Consider the following 19,058-nt stretch of genomic DNA (forward strand, 5'->3'; position numbering starts at 1 on the left):
AGGCCCAGCGGCCATGGCTCACGGGCCCAGCCGCCCCGCGGCACGTGGGATCCTCCCGGACCGGGGCGCGAACCTGGTTCCCCTGCATCGGCAGGCGGACGCGCAACCACTGCGCCACCAGGGAAGCCCCTGGAATAATAATTTAAGAGCTTGAGTCAAATGATGTGTGGGCAAATCCTGGCTCTGCCAGTTAACATGGGCACACTGGTTAACTTCTCTGTGCCTCTGTTTCTTTAGCTATAAATTCAGACACTATGACCGCCTATCTCAGAGGGGTTGTTGGAAGGATTAAATAAAATATTGTATTTTATAAAACATTTATCAAAGGGTCTCCTTCCTATTAAGGGCTCAGAGTTAGGTATGATGACTAGTGTCTGTATTTCGGGTGCATCCATTGCTAGGTAAAGTTCTAAGTAACAGTTAAGTTTCTACATCTTTAAAATAAGGATGCAGTAGTATGTACCTCACATGATTGTTGTCAAGATCAGATGTGGGAAGCCAAAGAAAATTATTTTGTAAACTGAAAGCATTAAATTACCATTTGGTTAACATAAGTAAATTGTTATTATAAGATGACCTTGTAATTATTTAAAAAATATTTACTGAGTGCTCAGAATATAAGACACTGGACTAAGCACTATGAAGAATATAAAACTGATGTGGGTTCTATGCTTAAGTGAAAACAGAAGAATATCAGTACCTCTAATGACAGAAGATAATGGGTGTCAAATCCATACTCTAGTCCAAGTATTAAAAAGGATAGTCCAAGTGCAAAAGATATCCTGGAGAAGGATTGGATAAGATTGGTAGTCTTAAATCTCTGCCATTATTATTCTACGTTCATATTTCAGAAAGATGAAAGAAAGTCTAGTGACTCTTTTTGCAGTACGCGGGCCTCTCACTGTCGTGGCCTCTCCCGTTGCGGAGCACAGGCTCCGGACGCGCAGGCTCAGCGGCCATGGCTCACGGGCCCAGCCGCTCCACGGCATGTGGGATCTTCCCGGACCGGGGCACGAACCCGTGTCCCCTGCATCGGCAGGCGGACTCTCAACCACTGTACCACCAGGGAAGCCCAAGTCTAGTGACTCTTAAATCAAGTTTACACTTCTGAATCTGATCTTCAAAACCTTTTGTAATCTGATCCAAAAGACAATCTTCTATCGCACTACTCACTAACTCTCTATTGGTTTCCTCTGAGGGCATCCAAAACACCAGGTTCCAATTTCATCTCTTGGCTATTCCGAGCTCCTGGCTTGTTCTCTGGATCTTCTGTTCGTACATACTAGATTATAACCCATCCCTTAAATCCCAGCTCCATCAGGAAGTCTTCCCTGATGAGCTAGACCTTATCACCCTCTTCCATCTCTACACACTATTTACATATCTATTTTATCAAATAATAACCTGGAGGAATTATCACTGACCTAAAATAAAATGACAAGGGTCCTGACAGCAGGTCTCCATTCTGATTTGGGGCATGCTATATAATGCCACAGGTTTCTTCTTATGTAAAATGAACTCTAATGTCACTCCCATCATCTATTCAACATATAATAAGCACCCACCTGTGCTAATTGAGCTCTATCCTAGGGGCTGAGGATACAGTTGCAAAGAAGAGGAAGTAACTATCTATCTATCTATCTATCTATCTATCTATCTATGATTGTCTCCCTTTTAGCTCAGTGGTCCTCAAACAACAGCCTGCATCACAGAATCACCTGGGGAACGTGTTAAAACTATACGTATACACATACACTATACGTATACACATACACACACACACACACACACACACACACACACACACACAAGTTCCTGATGCAGTAGGTTTGCAGTAGGGTCCCAGATTTTGCATTTCTAAGCTGATGCTCTTGCTACCGGCCCAGGGACCATACCTAGAGGGTCTATTCTAATGGAATGTCTATCTTTTTCACTGCTATATTGCCAGTACTTAGAATAAATATTTATGTAATAAAAGGATAAATACAAGACACTGTTAATTGACAAGGGGGAGTCATACTCTTTCCTTTAAAGATGTTATAGAAGGAAAAGTACAATTCTACTAAAAGGTAGAAGGGTTTCTATCATCAGAAATGTTAAGATAAGGAATGGTTTATATCCAAAGGAAAATTAACTTACTTCCAACCTAGAGAAAGGAGGAGGAAGATTAGGGAGAACTTTGTGCAGTAGTATATTTGATTTATTCCTTGAAGGACCCATACATTTATTTTAAAAATGCCTATCATAGCTAAAAATATTTTTAGTAATTATCTTTGGAATTTGTCTAATTAATCTATGGTGAATCCTTTTTAAAGCCCTCAAAGTCAACAGAATCTTAATATTCTGATGTAAGATTTGATATTTGGAAAAAGCTAAACATCATATTTTTTGCCAAGTCTTGTCAGAACGTCAGGTGATTTAGCTGCATAACTCTGTTCTTGGTTGAAAACAAGGTATACATTTGAGTTAAGGCACCAATTTTCTAGTATGACTTACAAATGGAGCCATGAAACAATTTCAGGGCAGTGGTTTAAAGATCATTTTGAACACTGGAAGCCTCGATGGATTAAGTTTATAGTTTCTGAAGGTGATTAGTTTGAAGAATGGCCCTCATTTGGCCGTATGCCCTGATATATTTGTTTAAAAATCACTCTTAGTATAGTTGGTATTTTGATGTAGTGAAAGAATTGATGTCTGAACATGAAAGATGCCATGTACTTTTTTCTTCAGATTGCATACCATGCTATAAATATCTAAAGTTTAAACATTATGGAAACAAAGAAAGCAATGTAAAATGGAAGTTCTTCCAAGGCAGATCTGTGAAAAGTATGTGTTGGTACCAGGAGATATACAGTTTCCTAAGAACTCTTGGTAATTCTGGGCCACCCAGTTTAATAATAAATATTAGTTTATGTGCCCTGCTCATTGAGCTATGTGCTGGGTCACACCGGACCTCTATGAAGGGGGGCTATATCAAAACATTCTTCTAGTTTGGAATACGGGAACTAAAGAGAACATACAAGGCATATGACAAAAAGCACACTCTTACAGTCATGGCTTTTCCCTTCTTGTTTGTTCAGCTACTCTGTTCACCCATGCTTTGAGCCCAGGGTTTCTTCAGGGTAGGGTCAGCATGTCCTAGCTCTACTAGGTCAGCATTAAAATAGTAATAGATTTTCTTAAGACCACCCATATCTTATACCTTTTAACAGAGTGTACTAAGCTTAGTTTGGCCTGATACAAATGAAAAAAACCCAACGCTTCGAGTGCCTTTGTTTAGACCAGTGATTCTTAAAGTGGGGTCCCCAGAGCAGCAGCGTCATCATCACCTGAGAATCTGTTAGAAATGCAAATTCGCCAGTCCCATCCCAGAAATACTGAATCAGAACTGCGGAGGGGAGGTGGTGGGGCCCAGCTACCTGACTTCACTAGCCGTGGGTCTAGGTGGTTCTGACGTATATGCCAAAGTGTGAAGACCACTGGTTTAGATTTTAGCAGCAGCAGCAGTAAAGAAACTCTCACTATCAGGTAAGCTGCACAGACTTTTATGAACTTTACAACTTATTCTAATAGCCTATTATCATCCGCTTGATAACTACATTTAACATACACACAATTACACATGTAACCGACATCTAAGTTGTCCTCGACAGAATGCAAGTTAAAAAGTCATGGCTTGGGGCTTCCCTGGCGGCGCAGTGGTTAAGAATCCACCTGCTAATGCAGGGGACATGGGTTTGATCCCACATGCCGCAGAGCAACTAAGCCCCTGCGCCACAACTACTGAGCCTGCGCTCTAGAGCCAGTGAGCCACAACTACTGAGCCTGTGTGCCACAACTACTGAAGCCCACATGCCTAAAGCCCGTGCTCCACAACAAGAGAAGCCACCGCAATGAGAAGCCTGTGCCCCGCAACGAAGAGTAGCCCCCGCTCGTCACAACTAGAGAAAGCCCGCAGGCAGCAATGAAGACCCAATGCAGCCAAAAAAAAAAAAAAAAAAAGTCATGGCTTTCTTAGTAAAGAGATGGTATGAAAAGGAGACAAATGAACCTAAGGAACTTGTTTTTAGTTTTCTGAAATGATGCCATCCTCAACTCCCCTCCACCCCTGCCCCACCTCAAATAAAAGAATCAGGGGGAAAAAATTATTATCAAGTAATATACTTTATCATTTGCAGATATAGGTTATCATATATCTTGAATTAATAGCTATGTCCAAGCCTGTTTTAAAGAACTATTAAAACACTTGAAGGTAAATGGATGCTTTGTCTGATTTGTAGCTAAACCCTCACACTCATTTCAGATCTATTCATTGAACTATGATACCCAAGATTCATAACACAATTTTTGGATGAAACGTAAAGTTTCATAATCTCCTCAAAAGGCATACGTAGAATAAAATGATTCTCTGCTTAAGAGTTAAGACTTGGGCTCTGCAGCAGTACTGTTCATAGACATGTAATGCAATCTATATATGTAATTTTAATTTTTCTAAGTAATCACATAAAAAAGTAAAATAAAATGAGTGATATTAATGTTAAATATATATTTTGTTTAATCCAATGTACTAAACATATCACTTCAACATGAAAAAATAAAAAATTAATGAGATATTTTTACATTTTTATACTTAGTCCTCAAAATCTTGCATGTATTTTACAAGTATAGTACATCTCAGTTAGAATGCTAAATTTTAACTGAAAATACTTTTTATTTAGATTTAATAAATTTTATCATTGCAAAAGTAGATTCCATACTCAAGTTGTTCCAAACATACTAAAAACTTTTCCAAAAGCCTAAGTGAATATCAGTTTTTATATTAAAATTAATAAAAGTAATGAAATTAAAAGTTCAATTTCTCAATCACACTAGCCACCTTTCAAGTACTCGACAGGCCACAAGTTGCTAGTAGCTACGATATGGGGCAGAGATGCTCTGGAGCTGTGAGGGACCAACCTGGGTAAGAATTCAGGCTTTGCCGGTTACCGGCTGCTTAGCAAATTACCTAGCCCTCTCCAAGCTTCAATTCTATCGCCTGTTAAATAGGGGAAAGACCCACATTCCACATGTTTCAACTTCTGCCAGCAAAAATAGCAGCAGAATAGAAACTACAGTTTGTTTTCTCCTTCATAATAGAGGTGGTGAAATCCTTTCATCAATTTATAATAATCAGAACCAATCTAAATGCCTACAGGATAAGAATGGTTAAATAATTTTAACTCATCCGCTGTAGCCCTAAAATTCAATTATTATTATTAATATCGGTTAATATCATTAAGAAAAAAGTATCATTATGAATAGCTCGACTGCTGAGTGCGTGCACAAAGAAAAACTTACAAGGACCAGACACCTATCTACAGAGGCTGCCCGAAGCAACAGGATGGGGGCGGGGATGGAGCTAGCACACGCCTTCAGTTTGTATTTCTGGGCAGTTATTGTTCAAAAATGCTTTTCTAAAAAGGAGCTATTACTTTTGTATTTTAATGAGAAAATCCCAAATCTGCTTTGAAACGACTACACTTTTCCCTCACTGTCTGCACTGTGATTTAAAATATAGCATAAATGTACTCTAATAAGGAGAAACTGCTATACGGAAATACTTTTATCAGAACGCAGAACACGCCCCCTTAATCTTTCAGTTAGCGGTTTCCCGCCAGGCAAACGGAAGCAAAACCGCCCTTGACGTCATGGGAGGCGGCCTCTCCTAGTTACCATGGTGAAGTCTACGCGGCCATCTTTACTGTGGTCAACCCACACCAAGCTTTTTCCTAGCGCGGGTGGTGGCGCGCCGTGGAAATGTCGGCAGAATAAGAGATGAGAAACGAATCATAAGCCTCGGTGAAGGACCAGGGGCAGAACGCCTTAATTTAGTTAGTGGAACGTAGAGGTGCGGATGCCGCGGATTAGCGGAACGATTCAAGCAGAGTAGTGCAGTTTCTGCCCGGATTTTGAAAGCCGCTTCCGTTGCGCGGCGGAAGTGTGAGTCGCAAGAGGACGACTCTGGGAAGAATCCGTTCTCGGCTGTGTGTGCACAACCGGAATCATGTCGAGTTTGACGGTGAGAGACCCGGCAATGGATCGATCACTGCGTTCCGTTTTCGTGGGGAACATTCCGTATGAGGCAACTGAGGAGCAGTTGAAGGACATTTTCTCCGAGGTTGGTTCCGTTGTGAGTTTCCGGCTGGTATACGATAGAGAGACGGGAAAACCTAAGGGTTATGGCTTCTGCGAGTACCAAGACCAGGAGACCGCGCTTAGTGCCATGCGGAACCTTAACGGGCGGGAGTTCAGCGGGAGAGCGCTTCGGGTGGACAATGCTGCCAGTGAAAAGAACAAGGAGGAGTTAAAGAGCCTAGGGCCTGCAGCGCCCATCATTGACTCACCCTATGGGGACCCCATCGATCCAGAAGATGCCCCTGAGTCAATTACCAGAGCAGTCGCTAGTCTTCCCCCGGAGCAGATGTTTGAGCTGATGAAGCAGATGAAGCTCTGTGTCCAAAACAGTCACCAGGAAGCTCGAAATATGTTACTTCAAAACCCACAGCTGGCTTATGCGCTGTTGCAGGCGCAAGTAGTGATGAGAATCATGGATCCAGAGATTGCTCTGAAAATTCTGCATCGCAAAATACATGTCACACCACTCATCCCAGGCAAATCTCAATCCGTTTCTGGCCCTGGCCCTGGCCTTTGCCCAGGACCTAATGTTCTGCTGAACCAGCAGAATCCTCCAGCCCCTCAGCCTCAGCATTTGGCCAGAAGACCTGTGAAAGACATCCCTCCTCTGATGCAGACCCCTATCCAGGGTGGAATTCCAGCCCCGGGCCCAATTCCAGCTGCAGTTGCTGGCCCTGGCCCTGGCCCTGGCCCTGGCCCCTTAACTCCTGGTGGAGCAATGCAGCCCCAAGTTGGAATGCCAGGGGTTGGTCCGGTGCCCTTAGAGCGGGGACAAGTGCAGATATCAGATCCTAGAGCTCCTATGTCTCGTGGACCCATGACTGCTGGTGGCTTACCTCCTCGAGGACTGTTAGGGGATGCTCCAAATGACCCACGTGGAGGAACTTTGCTTTCAGTCACTGGAGAAGTAGAGCCCAGAGGCTATCTTGGCCCACCACATCAGGGTCCTCCAATGCACCATGCATCTGGTCATGACAGCCGGGGCCCTTCCTCACATGACATGAGGGGAGGGCCATTAGCAGATCCCAGACTGCTCATTGGAGAACCCAGAGGACCCATGATAGATCAAAGGGGTCTACCTATGGATGGTAGAGGTAGCAGAGATTCTCGAGGGATGGAGACTCGAGCCATGGAAACTGAGGTCTTAGAGACACGAGTAATGGAGAGAAGAGGAATGGAAACCTGTGCAATGGAAGCCAGAGGGATGGAAGCGAGAGGCATGGATGCAAGAGGAATGGAGATGAGGGGCCCTGGCCCCAGTTCAAGAGGCCCTATGACTGGGGGAATTCAGGGTTCTGGTCCTATTAATATGGGGGCAGGTGGTCCTCAGGGACCCAGACAGGTCCCAAGCATTTCAGGGGTGGGAAATCCTGGAGCTGGCATGCAGGGGGCAGGTATGCAAGGAGCAGGCATGCAGGGGGCAGGTATGCAAGGAGCAGGCATGCAGGGGGCAGGTATGCAAGGAGCAGGCATGCAAGGGGCGGGTATACAAGGGACAGGCATGCAGGGGGCGGGCATGCAGGGAGCAGGCATGCAAGGGGCAGGCAAGCAAGCTGGAGGCCAGCCTAGCAGTTTTAGTCCTGGGCAGAGCCAGGTAACCCCACAGGATCAAGAAAAGGCAGCTTTGATCATGCAGGTTCTTCAACTGACTGCAGATCAGATTGCCATGCTGCCTCCTGAGCAAAGGCAGAGTATCCTGATTTTAAAGGAACAAATCCAGAAATCTACTGGAGCTTCTTGAAAGGTTTTAGAAAATACTTGGCAGTAGTCCCACAAAGGTTTTCTGTAGCATAGAGAATGGGTGGGTGCAGAAAGCTGACTTCATATCCCCACACTTGAATGATTAGGAGTTCCTTCCTCTCAGAACCTAATCTCATTTCCTGTAGTCTTCTTAGTTTTTATTTTTAAATGTGGGGTAGGGGGAGGGGGGATTGGGTCTATTCACTTTAATTCACTGTAAATAATACAAAAATAACTGAACATGATTATATTACACCAAATAATATTACAAAGGATATGCAGCATTGTTAAAAGGGTCTACAAGGTGTTAAGTACATTTTTAAAATACTGAGCAAAACAATGTGAAAACTGCACCTAAAGACTAAAAAGATGACCTGTTAAAATGGTAATGTACTAAGATAGTTTAACATGTTTGGTTGTATAAGAAAATAAAGACGTTTACCTCAAAATTACAAGATCATAGTTTTTGGTAAGCCATTTAAAACACAGAATCCTATTTCAGGGGCAACAGAATGCTGAATTAGGTTAAGTATTGTACTGTTTTGGAGTTAATTCAGAATGTTAGAGCTAAACATAATTCTCAACTTGTGGTATTGGAATTGTTTTTTTTTTTTTCTGAAGCTATGCTACCTGAAAAATCAAGGAATGCATCTGATGTGATGTTATTTCATTTATCCCATCCTTCAAGCAATATTTTGGCCTGGCCTTGAGCATGACAATTTTGCTGGGACAGTTCTAGGTCAACGAGGTTACTTAAATCTGCTCTGATGAGACTCTCTCTCTCAGTACCTTCCTATTTCTCAGCAGTCTTTAAGCCCTACTAAATCTGAATCTGAATAATTCTCTCACATCCTTCCCCCAAATCTGTGTAGGGACCAGTTGTTCTGCATGAATTATACATAGCATTGGACTTTTCATAAATAATGGAAGGTTTCATGCAGTAAAGCTCTCAGTTTTCTGGTAACTAGCTTCCATTACACAGATCTGTCTGGTCAACCAGAATCAGGAGTTAAAAATCTTAGCCTCAGCAACATTTAAAATGCCTTTTAATTTTCTTATTTCAAAATCTGCATATCTGTCACCATCTTACCAGAATAATTGAGGCCCAGGTAGGTGAAGATATTCTTGTAGCCTGAAATCTGCTAAATTGGGTATTACTTTCCTTTTACAAGTAATAAAGCCATTTAATCCTAATATACATGCCCATGAGACATATTTTAAAATCAGTAGGAAGGTGGGGCTTACCACAGTAACTTTAGAGCTACTACTTAATTTGTCTTTAAGCCTTGAGGATGTGGAGACAATCTTGTGTGACAGAACAAGTAGTAATAACAGAAGTATAAACACCTAAATAACCAGGTGATCTTACTCAGGATAAGAAAAGCCAATACCTAATTACAGAGGAAAAAATTACTTAATACAAGGAGAGAGCGGAGGCTTAGAAATTGAATTATTTTCCCGTTGCAAGGTTTTTACATCTTAAATGGATAATTCACTCTATAAAGTTTACCTCCCTACAATGTTTCCTGCTACCTATTTTACTCCTGTTTTATTGTTCATACTGTTAACTTCCCCATGTTTTCTATATGCTTCCCCTTATTGGAGGGATAACTCTCTTTTACATGTATAGTAGTTCTGGTTAATACTAATTCAGAGTTGGCTTGATTACTTTGAAATTGTAGTTGCTTTATCTCGAAACTTTCACTGAAAGGCTCTAACTGAAAACTATTAAATGTTATGCTCTTTGTTATAGTAAAATCTCTGCATTGTTTAATGCAGACTAAATAAAAAGAATGTACAATGAAGGCTGAGTTTAGTATCTGATGTTTATTTTTAATAAATGTGTTATTCAAAAGTTATCTATTGAGAGTTCCATGGGGCCTGAATACTTTTTCTTTCAAATGAAAAAGGCAAATCTAAAGAAATTACAGGACTGAATGGAAATAACTTTTTTAAGATTCATTATCTATAAAGTTCCACAATTGAAATACCTATATATCATATATGCCAATCATGTTTTTCTATAGTAGGTATCAGTAGCAACATCTTGGATACTCAGCTGTTAGGCTTCCTTTTGTTTGTATTCGCCACTGAGAACGCCTCTGTATCCCAGGAACGCCTTATAGGTACTGTATCTTCATTACTGACAGCACTTGTTATATTGCAATGCACTATTTTACTTTTACTCTCTACCCCCCACTCCCACTTTTAATAGACCGAATACGGACTGTCTTACTCATTTCTATATTTGCCATAGCAAAAATTGCAGGTGAGAAGGAAGGACAAAACATCTTATCAGAGTTTTAGTGGAAAAAAAAAATCCCATTAAGAGCACATAAATTTCCATACAAAGGATTTAAATTCCACACAGAACAAATGAGCTATAACAACTATTTGCATTAGCAAATAGAAACAGCTAATACAAGCAATCTCCTATACTCTGATAAACTGAATAAAATCGGTTCTCTCCTCATTTCCAATTCACTCATGGTCTGACTGTTCCAGTACTGATGTATACAAGCAGTGCATGTCTGCTACAATCAGAATCGTGTTTTACTACGTAATTGTTGGTTATAATCCTGGCATCCTGCATTTTCCCGAATATGGATAGACTAAAATGAAAGCAAATTGATTCATAGTAACAATAGTTGAAGATAGTGGGGTGAAACACTGATTTGCAAATGCCTCTTTATGGCTTATTCCTCTTGGGCAGTGCATATTTTTTGGAAATAAACGATCAGCTTTAATCAGTGCCTGCTCATAGCCCTTTCCCTCTTACATTACTGATTAATATCAAAATACATTTTAATGGTGGTGGTATCCCAAGACTAATGATTTGGGACCATTTGATAAGATAGAAGCCAATGTGAATCTCAGGTGAAGGTAGGCTAATCCAAGTAAGATCGTGTATGACTTTTCAACTCAGAATTCTAAAAGTAGAGAGCATTTTTTTTTTTTTTTTTTTAAAGAACCGGACCATTTGATAAGATAGAAGCCAATGTGAATCTCAGGTGAAGGTAGGCTAATCCAAGTAAGATCGTGTATGACTTTTCAACTCAGAATTCTAAAAGTAGAGAGCATTTTTTTTTTTTTTTGAAAAGAACCTTAATATAATCACAGCTTCCAAAGCTGCTTGCTTTTCCATGCTGTGATGGGACATTAGCTAAGCACACAAAACCTGATTTCCTATGGTGTGTCAGGCCATTCTCTTAGGGCTGATGAGGTCTAAGGATGATTATGTGCAACAACCTACTGGGGCAGATAAACTGAATTATCAGTCACATCTCACAGTCTTCTCACAAAAGAATATGTCAGCCTCTCAGTGCTTTACACTGCCAGCTAATTGCCAGACAGATTTCTGCTTGGAGCTTGCTTTTCTCATCAGTCTTTTGTCAAGACAATTCATTTTAAGGAAATGAATATATTCAAACTAATAATTATTAATAATATTGTTAAATATTATTGATAGTGTGACTATTACATGATATTGGTATCTAATATGCTAATATATTTCATATGTATATGTATATTTCAGATCTTAACTGAACCAGATCTTTTAATATTTTCATTTGCTTCTGTCACCTTAAAACAAAAGTTTTACCCCTATGGTTGAAAATATCAGCTTCACAGATATTCATATTACAAATTACCTTTCTCATGAGATGTTAACGGACATGTTTCTTCTAGACATTTTTGTACAACAATATAAAGCTTATACCAGTAAAGGACATGTAGTGTCCTTTATCAAAAGTGACTTTCAGGTAGCACTGTCAAAAATAACAAACCTGGTGCTTATTAAATGCTGTACGTAAAAATACCAAACTATTTACCTAGAAAAAGAACCGAGATGTTCTGATTGATGATAACTCTTTATAACTAGGAGTTGATTTAGTTCCCAAAGGTAGGTGACTCATTATCAAGGAGTTAGGATAATATAACATTTTCAACCGTAATCTATTTTGTATTATTCAATATGTATAAAATCTGCAGACATTTGAAATCTATCTCATGTGTCACAAAGCTTGGTCATTAAAAAAAATCTTATCTGCTTGATTTCTTATTTGTTGTCTTTCACAAAGGTAGAATGGTTAATTTCTTTGGCATCAAGAAATGAAACCAGCAGTTTCCTCCAAATTATTTTGTTTATTTAATTAGATGTTTTAATCAAAATTCTGTCTTATTACATTACTAATACTCTTCAATGATTCTACTGCAAAAGCCTGTAGGCCACTTCAGTGTACCTGCCAGCCTTTGATTGCTTTCCTACCTGAGTGGATTTGAAGCAACTTGTACCTATTTAGGAATCTACTTATGTATTTATCCTTGGACATTCCACAGAAAAAAATACATCTGCAATAACACACTTCCCAGTTCCATCTTAAAGGTTCACCTTAATAATATTCAAAACATGAGCCACATTAAAAATCATATATTTGAATTAATGTGATGGAAGGGCCTATATAGGGCTAGATTGGTGCATTAATCTTCAAAAAGTCATATTCTATATCCCAAATGTCACCCTTGGTCACATGCTAAATAATACAGCAATACAAATAAGAAGGACTAAAAAAATTGCCAGACACAAACCTGGCTTGGCTCTAAGAGGGTAAACACAACCATTGCTTATTAATAGAATATATTTCCTATCTTTAGGTAATCCTTTAGCCAAATGATTTCATCATTTTACATGTATCAGTCATCAATCAGAGAAAAAGATCCTCATCTATTTTAAGAAACAGAGAAATTACAGTATTGAAATCTCTAGAATCACATATCTCCCCCCATCCCACCACCGTTAATTTTGTCAAAGTTTTGTCCTATAGAAGCTTTAAATGTCTTTGAACAAGGGACGCCAAATCTGTGGCCTGTGGGCCAATTAAGCCTGCAGATAATGTTTTGTTTGACCAGCCAAGGTTCTCAAAACTTTTGAATTGGAATGCATTTAGGTACAGCATATATTCTCCTATTTGTTCACGAGCCCAGCTTTTCCCTGGATCTTATGCTAGGTTTGATTCACACAATTACTTGCCAGTTCTTGTAATACTTGGAGTTTACAACTCCTGCTTTTACTCTGTATAAAAACACAGCTATTAGATTTGATTGAAATGTTTAGTGCTTGTTTTTTAGATACCACATGTCAGTGAAATCATACACTATTTGTCTTTGTCTGATTTATTTCATTTAGCATAATACCGTCTAGGTCCAACCATGTTGTCACAAATGGCAAGATTTCATTTGGTTTTTTTATGGGTGAGTAATATTCCATTGTATATATATATGCCACATCTTCTTTATCCATTCATCTATACAAGGACACTTAGGTTGCATTTATATCTTGGCTACTGCAAACAGAAGAAATCTTGAAACCATAAAATCAGTATGCTTATGTTTCAGTGAGAATAAACTGTCAATAGAATTCTGCTGCTAAATATTTTTCAAACATCATCTACATATTCCTATGTACCAAAAAGAAAGGACCAATATAACCAAAGCAGTTGAAAGTAACTGCCCAGCATTTATTCTGTTAATTTATTTTCAGTAGAGTTATTGAAAATGGCATCAAAACTGTATGCTGTAATCTGGGCCTTTAAACTTGGTCTTTGAACCTGATCATAATTAAGGGTACAAATTAACCAAATCAACATTTGTAAATTTAAAAAATAATGTTTTTTGCCCTTAAAGGAAAGTTTACATTGGGTTTATTGACTGAACTCTAAACATTCCTAGCAAACAACAATTTAAATTCAAATCAAGGCCTTTCAAAAAGTGACATCAAAGCATCATTGTGAAGCTGTGAAGATGACCTTGGAACATGTGAATCTGAATCGCTCCTTTTCACACGTGTTCAGACTACTTGTATTCTAGTAATCTGGCACTTTGTTTGCCCAGAGGGAAGACAAAATTTGCTTAACTAGAATGTTTTGTGAGTTGGAAGTGAAATGATTTATAGGATCTTTGGTTGGTGGGGATTTTGTTTTCATTGTTTTCAGATAAACAGGTTTTAGCAATTCCTCCCTAGTTAGTGCCTCTGCTGGGAGGGGCAAACTAGTTGAGCCTTGAACAACAATGACCTTGGTTTAAAATGGCCCAAAGCTGCCCCTCCTGAGGAATTAGAGCTGGATTATCCTGGGGAGAAAAGAGGCTTTTCTGCATCTCTTGTCCATTGTCTTTTTTGCCTAGGATGATTCATAAAGAGAAGGAAGATAGATGAGCTGGCCACTGACCCAGCCAGGGTCAGCCAAGGCAGGATTGTGAAAACTCATCTCCTGTGATCACTGTGATGAAGTTGAGCAAATTATCAGGGCTGGAAAATGGTGTTTCAACACAAATTCACTCTTCAAAAAGAGAAGAAGAAATCGGGGGGTGAGGGGTTAGAGGTTTAACTTTTCTTTTTTTCACTGAAGCCCTGCCAGAAATGCACACCTACTTGACATGAAAGATGGTGGCTGCCGCCCCCAGCAAGCAGTGCCCTCTCCAGCTCATCTTCAGTCCCTCAGTGTGTCTTTTAGGTCTTACCCGCCATACCACTAAAGCCTTTTTTGTTTTGTTTTAATAAGAAAAGGAAGAAAAATTCACTTACATTGATATAGACCTGGAATATAACTGTTTAAAATATTTTTACTCTAATACGCATTTTTATTTACACAGTGATCAAATATTTTGAAGTGATGAAAGGAGCCTGTAATAGTGGAATTTCAGGCGTCAGCCACAAGACTGGGGGTAGAGGAGATATTTGTTTTGGAGGGAGGAAGGTGGTAGCAAGGGCCTTTCAAATGCTCTAGAACTAACACAGATGTCAGGTATAAGTTCCATGCCCTCTTCTGGAAGGTTGAGTCATGGTTAATATATAAAAAGCTTCTATCAAGGAGCTACCTGATGCCAGGCACTTGACATACATCACCTCCAAGCTGACCAAAGTCTGGAGGCAGTAGGAAGAAACAGGCTTAGAGAAGTTATCTAGTTTGCCCTCAGTCACATACCTTGTAGGAGGTTGAAGCACCAGTGAATCTAAATCTGTGCAACTCTCAAGCCCTACTCTTTCCCATCACATCATTCTGCTTTAAGAAGGAGGTAGTGAGGAGAAAGAACAGCTTTCACACTAGGGACTGAATGTGAAGAATGTCAGGCATCGTTTCTACTAAGTGACGAAGTTTATCACAGTCTAGAAAAAGTGATTTTTAGGCAACAGTGAAAGATTTATAAAATCAATCTTTTGTCCTTATTTTTTCTTCCTCCCAAGAATCAAGTACTAAACCTGGGCTTTGGTAGAATAGAGAGGAAAAAAGGAAATACAAAGCTAGAATGAAAACATATTATGTGGGATTATAATAAATCATTTACAAGAAATATATAAAAAAGATTATCTCCTGGAGAGTTCTCGTCAACATCTAATTTAAACAATACTGAGATTTATTTTTCCTGTCATCTTCTTTTTTAAGAAAAATTAATAATATACAGTTTACATACCATAAAATTTACCCATTTAAAGCATTCGATGCAATGTTTTTTAGTATATTCATAGAGTTGTGCAACCATTATGACAACCTAAATATAGAACATATTCATCACCTCAGAAAGAAACCTTGAACTCATTAGCCTCACTTCTTACTCTCACTCATCTCTCCATTCAGCCCTAGGCAACCACTGATCTGCTTTCTATCTCCAAAAAAATAGTGCTGCTATCAACATTTATTTGCAAGTTATTGTGTGCCCATTTGTTTAATTTCCCTTGGGTATATACCGAGAATTGCTCCATCATATGATAACTCTATATTAACGCTTAGAGGAACTGTCAGACTATTTTCCAAAGTGGCTGCACTGCTTTATATCCCCACCAGCAACAAGTGAGTGTTCCAGTTCCTCCACATCTTTGTCAACACTTGTTAATTTATTTTTATTATAGCCATGCAAGTGTGTATGAAGTGGAACCTCACTGTAGTTTTGATTTACATCTCCTTGACGGCTAATGATGTGCTTGTTAGCTATTTGTATATCTTCTTTGGAGAAACGCCTATTCCATGTAATCTATTTACTATAAATAGAATGTATAAATAAAATGTTTTATGATTTCAGCATTTCTCTTGTAGGTAACGGATCATCAGATGACAATTTCTAAATCAGGAAGAAAATTAGTTCTTTCGTGATTTAAGAAGTGACCTGAAATAGGAGGAGTCAAGTTACAGTAGTAGAAGTGACAGTTTTCAGTTATGTTCCTCTACCCTTTTGGAAAATGTAGGTAAGAATTTTCATGGCTTATTGGTGGGGTTTAGGACACGTGAGCCCCAGATATGTCACCTTGGCATACTGAATGCTTTAAGCTGAAGGAGTATGAAAAAATGGCAGAAGCAGGAAGGTCACTTTGACCTTCCGCCTTCTCCCCATAAAACCTTCCTGTGAGAGGTGCCTCCTTATACCCCGAGGAAAGGGGCATCCTTATCTCTGAAGACAAAGAGATGCTGGGAAGAACAAACAGGCCTTGCTAAGTTCCCCCCAGTTTGCACTTGACTCATAGCCTTCTGACCCATCATATTTCTACAGGACTGCCCACTCTTCATCAAACTATTCAGGTCTGTTTCTTTGGGTCTTCATTTCCTTTTGAAAGAGGAAGAAGAGTCCTGTGTTTGAAGAGTCCTGTGTTACGTAAAACGTGTATTAAATCAATTCGGTTATGTTCTTCTCCTGTTAATCTTGGTCAGTTTAATTTTCAGACCCAGCTAGGGACCCTAAGAGGGCTGAGGAAAACTTTGTCCTCCCCTCCAAGGTGAAGACATTAGTTGACTCTGAAGGGAACAGAGGGTGTTTTTCCAGGGAGGCAATGCAGTATTGTAACAGAGAGCATGGTCTCTCCCTGTGTTTAAATTCTGTCTCCAGCAATGCTACCTATGTGACCCATTTCTCTTTCTCACTTTCTGTCCACTGAGCTAACTACCTCCTAGCGTGGTTGAGAGAATTGTTTAGTAGCACACTTTGCACCATGCCTACTCTTGATATGTGCTAGATATTGATATTATCCCTAAAAAAATAAAACTGGGGACACAGAAGCCATAAGAGCAACATGAAAACATGACCCAGCTCTGTTTATTGCTCTGTACGCCCTGAAAAAAAAAAAAAAGAAAAAAAGAGAGAGGAATAGAGCATGGGAGGAATTAGCTCAGCTATGAGGACCTACACTTTAGGAGAAAAAAGAAAGAACCCCCAAGAAAAGTCTATTGCCAGAGAAGGAGGCATTTTAAGCCAGAGTGATCTGTTCTGTGATTTGGATGAAAAGACTGTAAGATCAGCACAGGGAAAGAAAAATATCACCTCTCTCCTTACCACTTTCCTACTCTTGATATGTGCTAGATATTGATATTATCCCTAAAAAAATAAAACTGGGGACACAGAAGCCATAAGAGCAACATGAAAACATGACCCAGCTCTGTTTATTGCTCTGTACGCCCTGAAAAAAAAAAAAAAGAAAAAAAGAGAGAGGAATAGAGCATGGGAGGAATTAGCTCAGCTATGAGGACCTACACTTTAGGAGAAAAAAGAAAGAACCCCCAAGAAAAGTCTATTGCCAGAGAAGGAGGCATTTTAAGCCAGAGTGATCTGTTCTGTGATTTGGATGAAAAGACTGTAAGATCAGCACAGGGAAAGAAAAATATCACCTCTCTCCTTACCACTTTCTTTTTTTTTTTTTTTCCACTTTCTTTATATTTCCTTATATAGTAAAGCCCTATTTTGTACAAGAAGAAATCTAGTACAACTTTACGATGGTGAAGGCAATCTTATGTTGAAAAACCTTCTAACAGCTGACTCTGTTTGACCCAAGAGGTTTCAAGCTCCTGAAGTCTTGTTTTAGACAAACCAATAGAAATGGAATCACTGTTTTATCTAGTGTGAGCTTTTATGGCTTATATATTTCTATTTCCTATATATTTATCCAGTACAGTACAGGAAAGATTTTAGAAAATGTGTTTCTCTTAATCTAAAGCAAACTTTAACAATGCAATAAAAAAGTTTGAGAAGGGCTTCCCTGGTGGCGCAGTGGTTGAGAGTCCGCCTGCCGATGCAGGGGACACGGGTTCGTGCCCCGGTCCGGGAGGATCCCACATGCCGCGGAGCGGCTGGGCCCGTGAGCCGTGGCCGTTGAGCCTGCGCGTCCGGAGCCTGTGCTCCGCAACGGGAGTTTGAGAAAATATTTTCACTATAGTGTTATATTTAGGGTACATGTATCTTAACTGTTTGTTTTGTAAAGCTCAGCCCTTTCTTCATGCTTTCAAAGATGATACACATTATGCTATAGTATCATTTAAAGCTTTCAGTGTAAATGCACCAAAATATTATGATTTAATCAATCCCCATTTAGTATTCTGTGCTTTATACATATCATACACATCAAGTGTTCCTCAGCCTGACTTAAGAAAATGATCCTACAGAATTATAGACATGTATTGGAAAAAGCTTTTACAAAATACAACCAGCTTAAGTAGAGTGTTAACGTATACAAATCCTTTAAATGTGCTTATTTTGCCCCAAATTGGAAACTACCACAATACTGAATTACATTGAAAGTCAAAGTTACAGATCTTTTTTTAGTGGCATGCGACTTGTATTTAGGAACTCCTAATGAGTATCTCTTCTTCTTTAACGTTCACTTGGCATTAATTTAGCAAATACTTTTTGGTTTCAATAAGCAAATTTATGTCAAAGTATTCATCATGTTTTGAAGTGTATTTACTTATGACTACCATATTTCTTCTCAAAATTTTACTTAAAAAAAGCAAGAGCAAAATGGGTAAATTTCCAGTTTATGAACTTGTTACTATATCATTAAATCTAATATTCTATATCAATGCTTGCAATACGGCAGCCACTAGCTACATGTGACTACTGAAAACTTAAATTGTGTTTAATGAGACTGAGAAAGCAAATTTGAAATTATTCAAATTTAATTAATTAATTGATTAGTTTCCACATGTGGCTAACAGCTAGCATATTGGGCAGCAGAAATTTAGAGGACGTGAGTTACTTTATGGCTAGATCTCGTTCTGGGTAATGGTTCAAAAATCACAGATAGATCACCTGACTGGGTATTTCCACCACTCATCTGCAGTGTTAACAGCATCGTTAAAACTGCTAGTCAATAATTAGTGCCCATGCAC

The 19,058-nt window shown here is 39.3% G+C and overlaps 2 protein-coding genes across 3 annotated transcripts in view; one reads left to right on the forward strand and one right to left on the reverse strand.

Moving 5' to 3' along the window:
• Positions 1-19,058, reverse strand: part of PRKG1 (protein kinase cGMP-dependent 1) — a 1,272,686-nt gene that overhangs the window by 535,005 nt on the left and 718,623 nt on the right. The window lies entirely within an intron of this gene.
• CSTF2T (cleavage stimulation factor subunit 2 tau variant) lies at positions 5,862-9,718 on the forward strand. Its single transcript, XM_007122629.4, has one exon. It carries the CDS (start codon positions 6,044-6,046, stop codon positions 7,913-7,915), a length of 1,872 nt encoding a protein of 623 aa, XP_007122691.2. The 5' UTR covers positions 5,862-6,043; the 3' UTR covers positions 7,916-9,718.

The sequence above is a fragment of the Physeter macrocephalus genome, chromosome 20 (genome assembly GCF_002837175.3).
Source record: "Physeter macrocephalus isolate SW-GA chromosome 20, ASM283717v5, whole genome shotgun sequence".
NCBI classification, from domain to species: Eukaryota; Metazoa; Chordata; class Mammalia; order Artiodactyla; family Physeteridae; genus Physeter; species Physeter macrocephalus.

Coding starts and splice junctions, on each gene's coding strand:
- CSTF2T (XM_007122629.4), top strand. CDS start 6,044: ATGTCGAGTTTGACGGTGAGAGACCCGGCAATGGATCGATCACTGCGT.